We start from the raw sequence: 17276 nt of genomic DNA on the forward strand, positions 1-17276 counted from the left end.
TGTAACTGGCTGATTAGATTATCTGTCTGGAAACTGTAGAAACGACTCCCTTTCCTTTCCTAAAGAAGCTGCAGAACTGAGTTGAACCCCATAAAAACAGGATTTTTTCCCTTTGCAAAGTAAGCTCAACAACTGCGAGTTGATCCTCAAAAAAACAGGGCTTTCCCCCTTTCCTCCTCTAAAAACTAGGTGTGTCTCATGGAGCGAAAAATATAGTGTGGTGAAAGCAGATAGGAAGACCTTTATCATCTTCTTCTCTCACTTAGTGGGGTGGAAGCTGAATGTTGGAAGACTGAGGACCACCAAAAGGAAACGCTTCTTCGTGCAGCACAGTTAAATCATGTTTACAAGGCATTCTGCTTATTTTTCAGACTCAGACCCAGACCCGCAACGCAGACCCCTAAAGAGAAACCAGTACCAGGCAATATAAATTGTGAATGGTTTATTCACAGTTTGCTAATATATTATAGCATACAAAGGGTATATGACAAAAAAATTGGCTACAGACAAAAACTGAAAGGCATAAATTCCACAGCAACCCCTTTCCTCCAATACGTACAGAATAAACCCACTTACATCTCGCCTTTAATAGATCACTTTTTTAAAAAAGTAAACAAAAAAGTAAACACCAACCAAAATATGAATGCTTTGACCTCAGTTCCTAATTTGGATTCTGCAATGTAGCTTAAAAAAAAGGGGGGGTTTCAAACACACTCAAGTTCCTGAGCATAACTAGGATGTAAACTCCCAATATTTGTGTAATGAAACTAAAATCACTTTAAAAAAATCTGTACATGGTACCCCAACAGCTCCAACAGAATGCTAGTGTAAACCTGTGTGTGGAAGGTACACCATGCAGAGTTCTTCAGAAGCCAAGCACTTTGAATACATATACATTTTAACTACGGCAAACCAGGTTCTGCTCCAACCCCCACAGCCTTCCCAAGTGAGCTGGAAGGCCAGATCCCAAGAAGCCTCCTGCGCCCTTTAAGAGCTGCGTAAGGTTCAGAATTTCATAAAAATGGCTCTTCCAAGAACAAAGAAACCCTGGCTTGCCCAATGCAGCTGTTCAAAACCAGTTCTTAAAGGCAGGAGCCCTTTGGGTCTGGACTTTGCTACCCCACAAGGAGAGATGTGTCCAGAGATGTGTCCAATCCTCAGCACTGGGGGATGGTCTTGTCTTTAAACATGCGAGAAAGCATTCCCTCAATACTGGCATGACAGTCTGCAGAGAAACCTGTGCCTGGACTTTAGTTCAATGAAACCCATGTGCCGGACCCACCTCTACTTCTATGTAATCCACAAAATGAACTTTAAAAATACATCCAATGTTGAAAAAATATAATCTTGAAAACAAAACTGGATATACATGTAAATATATATTATATTCCTCATTAGGAAATATTTACAAGTCCCAAATGCTAAATGAATTCTTTTTTAAAAAAATTGCACAAATAAAGGGGTAACAGTGAACCCTGGTGCACAACCACTGAAGGCCGTGGAGTTTTATCAAGGCTATAACTGACCCTTAACATTTGCAAGTTGAGCCTGAAGAACAAAACCTAGAGGCATTACCCTACATGTTAGCCCACATGTAATTATCATGGATTTTACGGATGTGTTATTCACATTTAAGGAACATGTCCAGTTTAGTTAGCTGCATTTTTATCTTGTCTGAAACTGGCAAGAAACTGGTAATGATTCTCAAGTGTAGCCTTCCCTTTGGCTCTTTTAAGAGCCACAGGAAAAATGCCAAAATTACGTTGGAAACCTTTCAGATATGCATAGGAATGTACAGATAAGGGGTGGAAGCTGCACTTCTTCTGCTACAGTGTGTAAGGCCATTTTATTACTTTTCTCTCTGTGCAGCAAGGGCACTTGAAATAAAAAAGTCATGAGAACAAGACTCAGCTTTCTAGGTTATCCAGCTGTCCCTCAGTCTCTGTCTTTTTCTCTGGGGACGTATACAGGAAGTTGCAGCAAATATACAGAGGGAAAACCAGCAGCCGGCTGTCCAAATTCATCACTACCTGTTCCTGAAAAGCAAAAGCAAAACTGTATTTTTTGTAACAAAGGAAACAGTATTTCCCCCTTATAATCCAGAGAATTCATTCTGCCCTATTCTCTGTTCTTCTTCCTGCTGTGTTGCTCCCTGGAAACACTTTTCAAGGGAGGAAGAGCCAGTGTTTCCTTGCAGTAGCATCTGAAATGAGCCAAGGTGCTGAAAACACATACCTGATCTTTTTCAAGGGTTAATATCTGATATCCTGCTGTTCTACTACAAATAAGCTTCCCACTGCTATCAAAAGAAGCCAGACGCAACCTAAGGGCAGATAAAAAGTTACACTAAGCAAGCTGAAACCGATTTGGGAGAGGGGAGAGGGGGGAATCAGAAGAACTGTTTGTATGGGTTTTGTTTGGTGGGGATGGGGCCTTAGGAATGGCAGGTAGAGAAAAAATGCCAACTGGCATCTTTTATAGTCAGCTTTACAGTTGACAGAAGCTATACAGTCTCTATACAGTATAAAGGGCGATATGAGGAAGGAAGGAAGGAAGGAAGGAAGGAAGGAAGGAAGGAAGGAAGGAAAGAGAACAGAATCTCTAAAGCTGCCAGCAGACACTGGCGACCCTTACAATTGTAAACGTGCTAATGTTATTATGTTGGTATACATTTTGCCCCTAAACACAGGCTTCTACGGTCTGGAATTGTCTGTATGACTTGGCAAGTGCCATAATATGGTATCTACAAACCACCTAGCAAATCCCCCACTATCTATATACAAACTGGAACCCAGGAGGAATTTGGGCAGAGGGGAGAAAGGGTGCCTTAATCCATTGCTCCCAATGCAATGGATTTCTTTCTTTCCACGCTTGATCTTTCCTGCCTTTTCTCTGAAAAAACTGTGGAGTGGGGACAGCTTGGATACATGCTACCAAAGGATGCTAAATGGATATATTCCCCCCTCCTTTCCCTAGCACCCATATTTTGGGATGGAGACAGGCTAACCCTAATCAAGGAGCAGCAGCAAGGGGACTCTAATAAATCACACTAAAGGGCTATTTCTCAAAAGTTGATTCTTTAAACTCCTGCCAACAGTTAGGATGTGCAACACTGTCCTCTACGGTCAAAATATTTCTCTGTGGCATCAGGGAAAAAGTACCCCCTCACTGCAGAGACACAGTATAGGGTGACCCTGAAACAGAGTCCAGGGTGGAGATAAGCAGGCAGAACCACAGTGCACTCACCTGAAAGCAATGTTCCTCCGGGGCTGCAAGCTGACTGAGCCACTACACGGCTGATTCAAAGTGTTACGCTTGAAGATGATGTAGCGGTTGGTGTAAGTCACCAGCAGATCAAAGCCAAAGTTGAAGCCTGTCCATCGCCAACAATACTTGAAGAAATAAAGGAGGTCATTGCCCCACATATGGTTACATACTAAACATATGCTTTAGTTTTACACCTGAATAGTTTGCCACAGATCTATTTTGATCTCAGTACAGGAAAACTGTAATATTCTATCAACAAGTTTATTGCTAAAAAGCTCTATGGTGGCTGTTATCAATAGTGATGGCATGTTGGCATGTCAATTAAGGTACGTAAGACTCGTAAGAATTTGTTTATAAAAACACTATTTGAATTATAACCCAATTTTCAGCAAACCACTCACAAAAATTGTTAATGAATTACCCGCTTTGAAAGGGCATGGAAAAACACTTGTGCTTACGTCGCCATCCTTTGCAAGTTTCCTGCCACACCGCATGCTATTTGCTTCCAGCTCGTCCTTATTAATTTCTTGAGGCCTTTGGACATACAAAAGAGCCTTTTAAAAAATGTCATATTTTCATATGAAAGAGCAAGTAAAGTAGCCTGTGAAATCAGGTACATAAACATCCAAGACAAACTGCAAATGTGTTGAAAACACTCCCTTCTGCTAGCATCAAAGTTCCTTGCTCATCCTTCAAAGCAGTGTTCGGACCCCTGGGCAGTCACCTGTGGGGTACCTCAAGGCTTTGTCCTCTCCCCCATGCGTTTTAACCTTTTTATGAAGCTGCTGGGAGAAATTATCAGGGGGTTTGGGCTCGGTGTTCACCAGTATGCGGATGATACCCAGCTCTACCTCTCATTTAAAGTGGAACCAATGAATGTGGTGAACATCTGGTGTGTCTGGAGGCAATTGGACAATGGATGGTAGTAAATGGATTGAGGTTGAATCCTGACAAGGCAGAAGTACTGTTTCTGGGGTACTGGGGGCAAGCGGGGGGGGGGGGCGCTCCCTGGTCCTGAATGGGGTAACTGTTCCCCTAAGGGACCAGGTGTGCAGCCTGGGGTCTTTATGAACTCAGCTGTCCATGGAGGTGCAGGTTAATTCTGCATCCAGGGTGGCTGTCTTGCTCCATCTGGTATGCTGGTTGAGACCCCACTTGCCTGCGCACTGTCTTACTTTTTAATGGTTGATGTTTTATTACGTTTTTAATATTTTGTTGGGAGCCACACAAAGTGGCTGAGGCAACAGAGTCAATGGGTGGCATATAAATAATAAAATGATAATTAAATTATTATCAGACCAGGATAAGATTGCTACTGAGCCGTCTTGTGTTGGTAGAGGCCAAAGATTATGCAAGTAGATCAGCTTCTTGCAGGATACTGCCAGTACAAGGGAGAAAACTAGTTGGGTGACAGTGGTAGGAAGGTTTTCAGCCTAGTCTGATCTAGCTCAGAACTCACTTTTGAACCTTTCATTTGTATAACATTACACAAGTGTAAGACTAAGTAAAAACACTCCTGCTAACCAATGCAGAATGTTTACGACCCTCTAGGCTGGCCTAGTTCCAGTGGAGGGGAGTCCAACAAAGCGAGTAGATGGCTACAGCACACAAACCAGGAGCAGAAGCACCCCAAGAAACAAACACAGTTCTCACATTTACATACTTTACAATATTATATCCTACCTATTTGGACTCAACAATGAGCCTTACCATTAAAATTGTGAGTTATGCAACCATTACAACAACAAAAAAACCTAAAAATTTGAGTGTGTCAAGATCCGTAAGAACAGGAGTGAGAACCATCACAACAAGGGAGCTACATCACTAACCCCGAATCTGCAGAACCACAATTCCACAAGCAGGAACTTGGCAATGGGGAATGTTGGTAAATGGTGCTTGATACAAACAGAAGAACTGTCAGTCAAGGCCAATAAAGTAGGAAGGACAGATGACCAACACTTGTGTTATCAGAACGCTTACAGCTACCCTGCCTACCATGCACTTTGAGGAGTCACAATTCCATCCTTACCACTGGAGGTTGCAACAACAAAGAACTCCAGAGTTAAGCAGATGGGGGGGGGGGAATAGCTCAAAATACGCCCCCTTATTTGAGGGATCCCATAGCGTACTTCCCTCCCTTTACTCCTAACCTCTGGTTCCTGCTCTGTAACAAGTCATTGATCCATAGAAGGACCCCCTCCCTTTTATCCCATGCCTGCTAAATTTATTCAGTCTTTGGAGAAATACTCTTCAAAAGCTTTTCAGAAGTCTTAGCATAGAGCGTTGCTCTTCTTCTTTGGCGATCCCTCATAGCTGAGTAAGATTGTCTTCCATGAACACAGTCTTAACAGTGAGTCTGTGACTGTGGAGGGTTGTATCCAATTAACCACTACTCGGAGCAGACCCAATGAAATTAAATGGACCCAAGTTAGGCACACATTCATTTCAATGGGCCTACTACAATTATGACTAGCACAGAATACAACGCATTCTAGCTGACGGCTGGGTTCCCTTCTGGGCACTGCATGCCAGTGGGTGAAGTAAAAGCAACACACACACACACACACACACACACACACACACAATTCGCACAAACCACACATATACGTGTCCTACTTGTGCATTCCCTCCATCCTTGTCTGATAAGTTTCTTAATAAACCAACTTCAAACAATAGGTTACAGAGCTGGCTGATTAAATTAAACTTTGCTTTACGCAAGGAACCTGTACATAATGCTAAGCTGAGGCTCTTTTAAAAGTTAAATTACACTTGGCAGAAGTCCTCCTTTTGGCTGTGTGAGGAGAAACAGGAGGAACACACAAGGCCAAGAGCAACCTCAGGTTTGTGGAGACTCATCCATGTAGCCAAAACCAAGGCTTAGCATTCTGTGCAGCTCAGATCACAATCTAAAATCTATAAAACAAATGTGTACACACACACACACACACACACACACACACACACACACACCTTGGGCAACATAAAAGCTTAGGCAGGAAACCTTTCGTAGGTAGAAAGCAAATAACTTAAAACTGTAAATGACGTATTGCAGAAGTTACTACTGAAAAGTTGGAATTCTGGATATTATCTTCTCTGACCATGTATTTAGAAAACTTTATCCTGCTTCTCTCAAACTGAAATAATTCAGTTTAATGATTTGCTTGTTTCAATGCACTGTGCATCAGTACTGAGTATCTTTGTAACAGACTGAAGCTGCATTCTACATAATCAGGCCATTGGTTAATCTAGAGCAGTTAGAGAGTAAATGCCATTAGGACTCAGAGAGACTAACTTCTGGGTGAATAAGCACAGAGGACTGGACTGGAAAGGTACTGTGGGCATTTGATTTTGGAATCTGTATACTGCCTCGTTTAAGCTAATAGGCAAATGGCTAAAAAGGGCAACACCTACAAAGGGTGTGAATCAGCGCAATTCTTTATGGGAAAGGTTTGGGAAATATTTTTTAAATAAAACAAAAACAAAGCTATATATGTGAAGGGCAAGCTTCAAATTCATGAGCATCGAGATTAAAGCACACAGAGAAATGCAAGTTCTTTCCCAAAGAAAGCACTGATTACAGGATCAACCTGAGTGGCCAAACGTTTGACGCTCATGACGTTTACATTTGTACTATGAAAGCTGCTCTCTACAACGTAAGAGCACAACCAACCCCTAACATCACAACCAGTTATGTAACATCTTCAGCAAAGTGTGTGAAAAGGCTTTCATTCATATCATAATGTAAAAGCCAACTTAATGTATTAATTTTATTAAATAAACTTCAACTGCACTAAAAATAAAAGTCACAGAACTAGGCCTCCAGAAATCCACTCATTAAGGTGCAAATAGCAACAGAATTTCTCTCAAGTACTCTGCAAATTGCAGAAGCATTGAATTTTCGCTGTTTTGGCTTTGCAGAAGGAACACACAGTGCAAGCAATGGTGAAAAGGCCCTGGGCTACTGGAAACCAAGACTAAGCTTGTTCCCTAAATCTCTAGGATATACAGAAGCCTCAGGGAGAGAGGCAGGGTCTTTTCATCCTTTGCACCAGGCTTTGGAGAATGAAAAAAGCAGCCACTTCCCTCTTTTCCAACACTGCCATAGGCATGATCAGATGACTCTGGGAATGATGGCAACACCAAGCATCTGTTGAACACAGAAAGCCAAACTTTCTGGGCTGCTGCAGATAGCCACCCCCAAGACTGGAACTCTTAAATTTAAAATGTTAAATTAGCCACACTTTGTTTTTCTCTTTCATTATGAGAGCCACATTCTGAGATGCCTGTACCGGAGAAGGGGGTGCACTAACAAACTTATAGGAAAAGGGGTGTGCTATACATACCCAATGTCATTGTCTTGTTCTGCTCTGAGCATGGCAAACCACTGCTGTTTGTAAACAGAGGACAGCCATTCTAAAATTTAAAATTTAAAAAAATCAAAGTGGGTCTTTTACAGATGGGGAATATAAGTTAAGCAGCACTTTAAAAAGTCTTATAACTTAGACAAATCTATGCATGTTGCTAAACTATAGGATCCCACCACTCTACGCTAAACGATTCAGCTAGTGTGATAGAAGTAAAGAAAAAGGGGGGGGGGCTTCCATTGTTTGAAAGAACATGCACACAAACACACACACACTACTATGGTTAAAATGAAAAATGGGCAGTCATTAATTTGTGCCTAGGTAATCCAGTTTCAGCTAAGACCTTACCTGGAACGGTTTCTATAAAATTTGGTGCTCAGAGTATTTAATTCATCCATCCTTTTTGCCACTTCAGTCCAACTTAAACAGGCCTCAGTTCCAAATCACTAATTTCCTCTCATCTCAACATTTGCCAGTTCACCTCATTCTCATGCCCCTTCAGCTTACCTTTCTACCATTAAATCTCACTCAGTTTAGTTCTGCATTTTTCTGTAAAATCTTCCACCTTGTCATGTTGACACAAAACCCCAGTCCCTCCCAACAACTTCCAGAGAGTGCCAAAACTTTCTTGATTACTAAACTAGAATAAACTCTACGGCGACAATCGCATGGCGGCATTCCCAAGACATGCAGAAAACACAAGCCTAGAACATACTGCAACCAAATAAGCCTTTCACTTATGACATTCACCACATATGGAACGTGAGCCCAGGACGTTCTATAGCTACGGAAGCGTTTTCACCAGTCGCTGCATTTTGAGGGGACGGGGAATGGTATTCCTAATCCTTCCATTAGAGATCCTGCAATCCTGCATTAAGCTGTGGGAATCCTTTGCACCCAAACCCCACTTGATCCACACCACTTTCACATTAGTAAATTGGATCTGAACCCCCTCAGCATGCCCACATATTCAGTCCTGAACCCACCTTGTCTGCGGCCAAGGGGGAAAGAGAGAGCTGCTTCAATCTTACCTGCAGGTATCAGACCATCTCGCTCAACAATTTTTGCTGATGCCAGATCGCTGACTATGTACTGCAGCCGTAAGTGTCTGAAAACTGCCAGAAACGCACTTCCTGGTTCTGATTCCAAGAATGAGATGCCATCCCCAAAATCTGCAATGTGGTAATAAGCAAGCCGTTATGAGTTCAAAAACTTTTTCGTCAAGCTTGCACAGTTGAACTGGCCCTGCCCCTCCTCCCAAATCTCCTCTGGGGGATCACGCAACCCTCTGTAGCCAATTTCGGGGGCTGTGGCAGCACACATCAAGAGAAGTGCTGTGGCACTCACAGAAGTCATTCTGCTAACAATGACTTCATTGGATTCCACCCAAACTATTTATGGTCAATTGTACAGTAACAGAAAGTGGGAAATGCATTCTGCAGGCAAAGCTGGAAAATATCAGATTTTCCTTTAAATTGGAACAATTTTATTTTCATTCACTCACTTTAATTTCGCCTGTTTTAATACAACTATATCCTGCTTTTTTTTAAGTGCTCAGGATCACACATAGAACTATGGATTATGACGCTAATAAAGGATAAACGCTTTCCAGCCCACATTAAATAGGCTGATTGCGTAGTAACATCTTCAAGGTACATCTTTAGATTTCCAACATGCAGAGTCATTCACAAACTCTAGAGCTGCACAAATACCTTTTTTACGCTTGGAAAACCAAACATCTGCTTCATTTAAAAGGTGCTTTAGAGATCCATTCCAAGAAGGCACCAGTTGAAGGAACATCCACTGGATAAAAATAAAATGGTGCAAGTTTAAATTTTTCCACTGGAACATTTTTCATTCAGTGTGAAAACACCTGCCCCATTTACGTGCATTCAATATGAGTGTGACAATGTTTACGTGCATTGTGCCGAACCTTGAAGTAACCCAGAAACATCATAACAACGTTTCTGAAATGTTCTTAAAAGAGTGGAAAGGGAAGCAGGGCAGAGGCAGAATAGGGGGTTTGCAGGCTTTTTCAATGGGTTTCAAATACAGCGTCACCTTGGTTCTCAAACGCCTTGGTTCCCAAACGCTGAAAACCTGGAAGTAAGTGTTCTAGTTTTCGAATGTTTTTCAGAAGCCGAATGCCCAACGTGATTGTTGGCTATTGTTTCCAGGGTGCCTGCACCAATCAGCTGTGCCCTGGTTTTCGAACATTTCGGAAGTCAAATGGACATCCGGAATGGATTGTTTGATGCTTGGTGCTTTTGTTTTTGCTATTTATTTTGTGTTTTTGAGGCCTTTGTGGTCAATTTGTTTTTGGGACTGTGTGGAACCCAGTTCAGCTACTGATTGATTGATTGTGTGACTGCGGAAATGGATAAAAGTCCCCCATCCAAACAATGACTATCATCAGTGAAGGTAAGAAAAATAATAATTTAAATTTTTATTTTATAGTACAGTACATTCATTATTGCTTTCATTTTATGGATCAATGGTCTTGTTAGAGAGTAAAATTCATGTTAAATTGCTGCTTTAGGGGTTGTTTTTAAAAGTCTTAAACAGATTAATCTGTTTTGCATTACAGTACTTTCTAGGGGAAAGCATGCCTTGGTTTTGGAACACTTCGTTTTTGGAACAGACTTCCAGAACGGATCAAGTTTGAGAACCAAGGTGCCACTGTATATACAATTTCACTGATGCACATGGTGCCTTTGAAATTAACTGCCTTGTAAACAGGGGCTGCTTGTACTAGAAATAAGAATGTTTTATGACACAGCAACACCTGGACCAGAGCAATTGTGGATTAAGCCTGGTTTGGCGCAAATCCAACAATAGGGAACCTGTTTCACACAAACAGGACTATCTGGGCCTTGGTTACTACCTTTTTCAGAGCAGTGTACACATCCATCTCCACTTGCATGACAAACAGGTTGGAAGAACTGATCAGCTGTTTCATGAGGTTTATACTGGAACAGAAGACATGGCACACGAAATGTCAAGGTAATGAACAGATTCATTTAAATTTGTATAATTTTAGGCTAAACATCTCTCAATATCTCAGTTAATCCAAGATAGCTGAAATCTCAATACCTGAGTTCTTTGACGAGTTCCACACACTGGTGTGTCATCAGGTTGTTTAAGAGCCATTCAAGGCACCTAGATTTAACATATATCAGTCTTATCAGAGTGCACAGAAAGACGATTTCCCCAAACAATTAAACATTTGGAAGAACATTTTAAACAACTTGCAGAGTAGATAATTGCTCCGTATTACCAAATATCACAATATACCATGAAGTCCCCACATGCAATGCCCGCCCACCCTGCTATAATCCCCTTCACTCCCACCATGGATCTTACATTCCCATTGCATCCAACAATATAAAGCAGGCTTCCTCAACCTCAGCCCTCCAGCTGTTTTTGGCCTACAACTCCCATGATCCCTAGGTAGCAGGACCAGTGGTCAGGGATGATGGGAATTGTAGTCTCAAAACATCTGGAGTGCTGAGTTTGAGGAAGCCTGATATAAAGTATCACTCTGAGCCTGTGTCATCCTTCCAATTTTCTGATTCCCAGATACCACAGCCCACAATACGCATAAGTCCCAACTGCACTGTATTGGGCAGAAATGTTTTCAGAATGTCAAGCCTACTTTCACTTAACTAAAACTTATTTTCTATAGGAACATGCATATCCCACAGAACATACTTTTCAGAGTAATGTAGAAAACAGGAAGATGAAAGGATGCCCATGATGGAGACACATTAGCTGCTTCCCAAAGCGATTCCAAGGGGAATCACACTATTTTTAGAAATGCCATCTCATTAGATAAAGCTCATTTCAATGCAAAGAAGATACTTGCTTTTTTTTCAGGGAATCTAATCCATATGTTCCTGCAGAATTATAATAGCTGCACACAGTTTTTGCATTAATTGTTTCCTTCATTGTCTCACCACATTGCTGTATTAAGCCATCCTGAAAATACACAATGACAGAAAAAAATCTCCAATGCCTAAATAGTATGTGTAATCTACTTCCCAGAATAGCCTAGGAAGAAGGTGAACTCAGTAGATAAAGTATTGATAATACCTAAAAGCCTGGAAGAAACCTATATATAACTCCAGTTTAAGCATCGTTCGGTTGCCCCCATTTTGGAACATAAGAAACTATTTATGCCAAGTCAAACTAGTTATTGTGTGCATGAACTGCTAGTGGCAGTCCAAAAAGACACTTTTCTAGCTTTCCTACATGAGAGCCCTTGGAACAGGAGCAGGGAACCTGCAGCCCTCCAGGTGCTGCTGGTCCACTCTTCTCAAATCCCTAGACCTTGACTATGCTGGCTGGGGCTGAAGGAAAGCTGGGAGTCCAACACCAACTGAAGGGCCAGAGGTTCCCCACTGCTGCCTTAGAGGGATTGAAAATACAACCTTGGAGCACGTATATTGCATATATAATACAGAGAAGCAGCAGAAGATGGAGATTGTTAACAGGAAAAATTACAGGGCATTCATAAAATGTTCAGCTTTGCATTATAAAACGAGTCTTCTTACATATCATCATCATTTATATTTGGATCCCTTTTGTCAGGAAAATGACAAATAAAGCAACTTACAAAAATAGTATGAACACAAATCTGTTATACACAATCAACAAAAGCCTAAAAACACTTCTATACAAATTAAAGACAGGTCTCACAGATCCTGCCCCACAAATCTCGGAAAACCCTCAAAATGAAAGGCCACCAGCCCAGGTAAAACAAAAAGGTTTTACCCAGGTGTCTAAAACATATAAAGACGGTGTCAGCATGCCTTGCTAGGGAGAGAATTCCACAAGCATGGAACCACCACTGAAAAGGCCCCTTCCCACGTTGCCACCCTCTAGACCACCTATGGAGGGGGTTCACAGAAAAGGGCACCAGATGATGACTCTGGGTCTTTTACCAAGTTAAACATTTTACAAATGCCCCATAGCTTATAAACTGAAGGGGGAAGGTGCCAAATAAAGGTAGCCATTTCTACTTACCAATTGCAGCATGCTGGCTGCTGCTAGGAGTGCAATGACTCTGCTGGGATTTATTAACACTTCATCTCGATAAAGTGACCCAAATGCTACCTGCAAGGCTGGGAAACAAGCATCCCATCAAAGCAAATGTAGAGGGTGGGTATATTACACACAGTTAAATTATTAGTGTTTTTAGTTAATTAATTCCTTTCCATCGAATGCAAGTGTTCAAGTGATGTTTAAAAATTTAATGTCCGGAAACCCTCTAAGAACTTTCAACACATCAACAACACTTAAGAAAGGAAAACAAACTGCAGAACTAACAACTAAGAAACTTGGAGGAGTATATCCTGTGCAGGAAAAGCAGTCAAATGCATTAAGAAGTATTACGCAGCAGGGAAAAGCTGCTGAGAAGCCAAACAGCTCAACAGAAACAGCTATTATGACAGGTCAGGAACATGACAAATATAAAATTCTACGTTACGCCAATGATCCATAATAGCCAACTTAACCTAAAACTAAGGGGGAACTCTTGAGTCACTGGAACAGAGTAGGCAGACTTTAGCAGACAACTGTTTTCTACATCAACAAATAAAAAACAGATTTTCAAATGCTCTGCTCTTTTGTAATAAAAATTCTGGTGGGAGTGGGTCAGTTCGTCTTGTGTTTTTCACACTGACAACATAAAAAGTTTTAAAGAAGTCCCAAGGTGCCTGGCTACTTTTTAACACTGCTCCCAAATGGAGAAACCCATTTTCTAATGAGTTCTCTAGAATCTTCTCCCAACACACTCCCCAAATTTCCAACTGTAAATGTAATTCAAATAATGTTTTAATAAACAACTTTTGATAATAATAATAAAAAATCTCAGCTGACTTGACAAGTACTCATGTCTTCTGTAAAAAAGGAACATCATCCTTTGCTTACCTTCTACATCAATATTCTGATCAGGAATTTCCAATTCTATTGTATCCATTTCCGATTCCTTCCAAGAACCGCTGAACATACTCGAAAAGTATCCAGACTACAACAACAACAAAAAAAGACCCTGAATTTAATTCAAATGCTTCAAATGTAAGAATATATGCAAATTAATATGGTCCAAAGAAAGTAAGCTGTATGTCCATATAAGGAGGCATTATGGCAGATCTCTTCCATTGCTAATAAATTTCAAGCAAATTCTGCATTAGCCTTTATTTCAAGCATGTTTGATCTCTAAAGTATCAGTTTGAACACTCTCAACTTTATATGCCATGGTTTATGACACTAGAAACGAGTGTTCAGACCATGTAGTACCCACCACCCCATGTGCCTACTCTGGTGTTTGATCCTAGTTAAAGCAAGCTATGGTTTCCCATTATCTCTGAAACAGATTCAGGAACAGAAACCAGGATCAAACAAGACTTTCATTCCTGGTTAGTACATCACCATTAAGTCACAACTTCCTGTTTCAAGAGTAATGGAACCCTGCTTTTAACCAAGTTTGGACAAAACACAACTAAGATTATGAATCGTTTTATCCAAACAAACCTAAACTACCAACAGTAAAACAAGAGGGGGAAGAAGTAATTACAATAATATTGAATACTGCCTGAAATTTGAACAAAAACTCCCATGGGTACTGGAAAAGGAACCACATGCAAGACATACAAATAGATGTACAAGGGTGATCTCAAGCGACAGACATACATACATTGCTGTATCCATACAAAGTTAGGTGTAGGTAAATTAACACACACATATACACACACACACACACACACACACACACCATGTAAGTATACCTTTTCATTAAAATGTAATTCATATAAAACTAGAAATAGCTAGTTTTCCATCCAAGGAAGTGAAAATTACTGCTCTACTAGAACTTTCCATCACAGCAGGAGGTGACCCCATTATGAGATGCTATCACTCACAGAAGTTTACCTGAGAGATCAAAAGAATAAAGTCTATTTGTACAGTACTATATTCCCTTTGACAACCTTATTTTTTCCAAGGGAAACAATATGTTATGTTTAATTTATTCAAGCTAAGCTAAAGTATGCTTTGTTAGCCATTAATGTACACCTCACTGCTGCTCTTGAGAATTCTGGACATAGTGGCAGGCAAGGGATAAAGAGAGTGTGTCTAATGGCACTATCCCCTGCATGCTTACTCAGAAACAAGTTCCACGGAGTTCAGTGGGACTTGCTCCCTAATAAAGGTATTTAGAATTAGAGCCCAAGATCTGCCTGGAAAAAAATATTTTATTCTTACCTGACATAAGTATATCTTGTGCAAGTTCCATTCTTCTCCCAGAGCACAAATCTTAATATCACTGTTTTCACCATTTAGAAATAAAGTCTGATATATATACTTGGAAGTGCTTTTTAATTTTTTCCTGGATTAAGGGGGGGGAAAAACAAGTGTTGAATTCCAGCACGTAACACTAAACATAACATTTTGAAAGCTTGTTGGACAGATGAACCTTCCTTGCAAGAATCCCATTGAACCAATTTGATCCATTTTTCCATGGTTTTTACCAAAGTCAATGGTTACAAGGTTGGTTTCAAGTTACATTTTGTTTAAGGAAGCCCACAGTTATCCCAACATCATGCTTCTTTATGAGCTGAAGCAATCAGGAGTAATTCTAAAAGCAATCAAGAGCCTTCTAAAAAAGCCTTTAAAAAGTGGATACTACAGAGCATATCCTGGCTCAGCCAATGCCATTTACTGATTCTTTACCTGCCTGGAAGCTCTCATAAGGGACATAATTTTTTGCATTACCAGCCTCATCCTGCTGCTGAGGACCATATCTAGTTTAGCTTTAAAACACAGGCTCACCTAAGGCGCCAGGAATGTATATCATTTACCTACTTTTAAGATGTTGCCAGGCATGTGCACGTTCTGTTGGAACTTCTGTTCCTGCTACAATAGTGCTTGAATCTGCAAAATGGGAAGGCCAGTAGCTCAAAAGTAAAGCATGTGCTTTGCCTGAAGAAGGGCCTTGGTCCAATCCCTGCTGGGATCTCCAGGTACAGCTTGGGAGAGACTCCCTGTCTGAAACCTTGGAAAGCTCCTCTCAGTCACTGTAGGCCAGTGGCTCCCAGAGGGGGCAGAGAAATTCCTAGTGGGAGGCACTAAGCGGCATGGCAGGTGGCTGCTGGTAGAGCAAATGACTAACAGATTTTGACAAGCTGATGCCACTGGGTCACATTTGGTTGAATTAATTCATTGTCTCTCAAACTTGGCTCCCCAGATGTTGTTGGACTACAAATCCCATCATCCCTGATCACTGGTCCTGGTAGTGAGGTGTGATGGGAGTTGTATTCCAACACCTGGGGACCCAACTTTAAGAAAGGCCGAATTAATGAAACTAAACAGTTTTAACTGGGTTTTGAATTAATATGTAATCAGTTGTTACTATTTTAAATTTTGTGGCGTTATCTTCCTCAGTGAGGTGTGCAATATTCTGAATAATGGGGGGCATGGGGAAGAGTTGATGGTAGTAAGGTAAAGGTAAATGGACCCCTGACTATTAGGTCCAGTCGTGGCCGACTCTGGGGTTGCGGCGCTCATCTTGCTTTATTGGCCGGATCCAGCTTCCGGATCATGTGGCCAGCATGACTAAGCCGCTTCTGGTGAACCAGAGCAGCACACGGAAACGCCGTTTACCTTCCCGCTGGAGTGGTACCTATTTATCTACTTTCACTCTGACGTGCTTTCGAACTGCTAGGTTGGCAGGAGTGGGGACCGAGCAACGGGAGCTCACCCCGTTGTGGGGGTTCGAACCGCTGACCTTCTGATAGGCAAGTCCTAGGCTCTGTGGTTTAATGTTTGGGAACCACTGGCCCTGTAGAAAGCACTGAGCAAGGTGGGCCAATCATAGAATGGTAGGAGTTGGCAAGGTCCCGAGGATCATCTAGTCCAACCTCCTGCAACGCAGGAATCGCATCGACCTGACTCGGTATGAAGCGGCTGCCTGGGTTCCCCGGAGGGGTCTGCAGGAGGCCGATGACCCCCCCCCCACCTGCAGCCCAGCGCAGTTCCCCGCAGCGGCCCCGCTTGCTCCGCAACCCTCGGAGGCTGGCTGCCTCGGACGCTGGAGGCCTCAACCGGGTCCTCCGGGGCGGCATCCTGAGGCAGCGAGTCCCGCAGGCGAAAGCGCCGCTGCCCTGAGGCGAAGTACCTCCTCGGGGTGTTGAGCAGCCGCTCCTCCCTCTCGCTCTCGTCGTCGCTGTCCGTGTCGCTCGGGTAGGCGCCCAGGTCGCCCCGCTTCCTCTTGGCGGCGACGGCAGCCCCGCCTCGGCCTCCGACGCCCCTCAGGCCCGCCGCCGCCGCCGCCACAGCCCCCGCCGGACCTTCGCCGTGAGGGGCAGCGGCGGCCGCCGCCGGCCGGCCCCGCCACGCCCTGCTGCTCAGCAAGCCCATGGCCGCTCGCCTGCCTCCTCCTCATGGGGCCCACGCCAAGGCCGCGGCCGCCGGCGACTCAGCGACCAGCGGCAGCAACGGCCGCCGCCATTATAGCCACGGCGGCCGGCCGACGCACAGCGCATGCGCCGCAACGGCACACGCCATAGTCCCCACAACAACACAACGCGCCTGCGCGGAGCCTTTCGCTGCCCTACGCCTGGCAAAGCGGAGGGAACCTTCGAGAGGAAG

General features: G+C 42.7%; 1 protein-coding gene across 2 annotated transcripts; it reads right to left on the reverse strand.

The window, feature by feature from the left end:
• Positions 1-427: 427 nt before the first annotated feature.
• On the reverse strand, positions 428-17172 carry GMCL1 (germ cell-less 1, spermatogenesis associated). 2 transcript variants are annotated; one of them, XM_083454047.1, is made up of 14 exons: positions 16804-17165; positions 14892-15015; positions 13563-13659; positions 12657-12754; positions 11497-11609; positions 10725-10790; positions 10516-10600; positions 9344-9434; positions 8663-8803; positions 7611-7680; positions 3726-3801; positions 3247-3392; positions 2236-2323; positions 428-2036 (listed from the first exon to the last, which is right to left on the reverse strand). In XM_083454047.1, exons 1-14 carry the CDS (start codon positions 17043-17045, stop codon positions 1908-1910), a joined length of 1566 nt encoding a protein of 521 aa, XP_083310173.1. In that variant the 5' UTR covers positions 17046-17165; the 3' UTR covers positions 428-1907. The 2 variants fall into 2 exon arrangements, 1 of the variants encoding a protein (XP_083310173.1); XR_014514506.1 differs by lacking the exon at positions 428-2036 and having other exon boundaries at positions 2247-2323; positions 3689-3801; positions 16804-17172.
• Positions 17173-17276: the final 104 nt, after the last annotated feature.

Source organism: Podarcis tiliguerta, assembly GCF_965153285.1.
Source record: "Podarcis tiliguerta genome assembly, chromosome: 8".
NCBI lineage: Eukaryota > Metazoa > Chordata > Lepidosauria > Squamata > Lacertidae > Podarcis > Podarcis tiliguerta.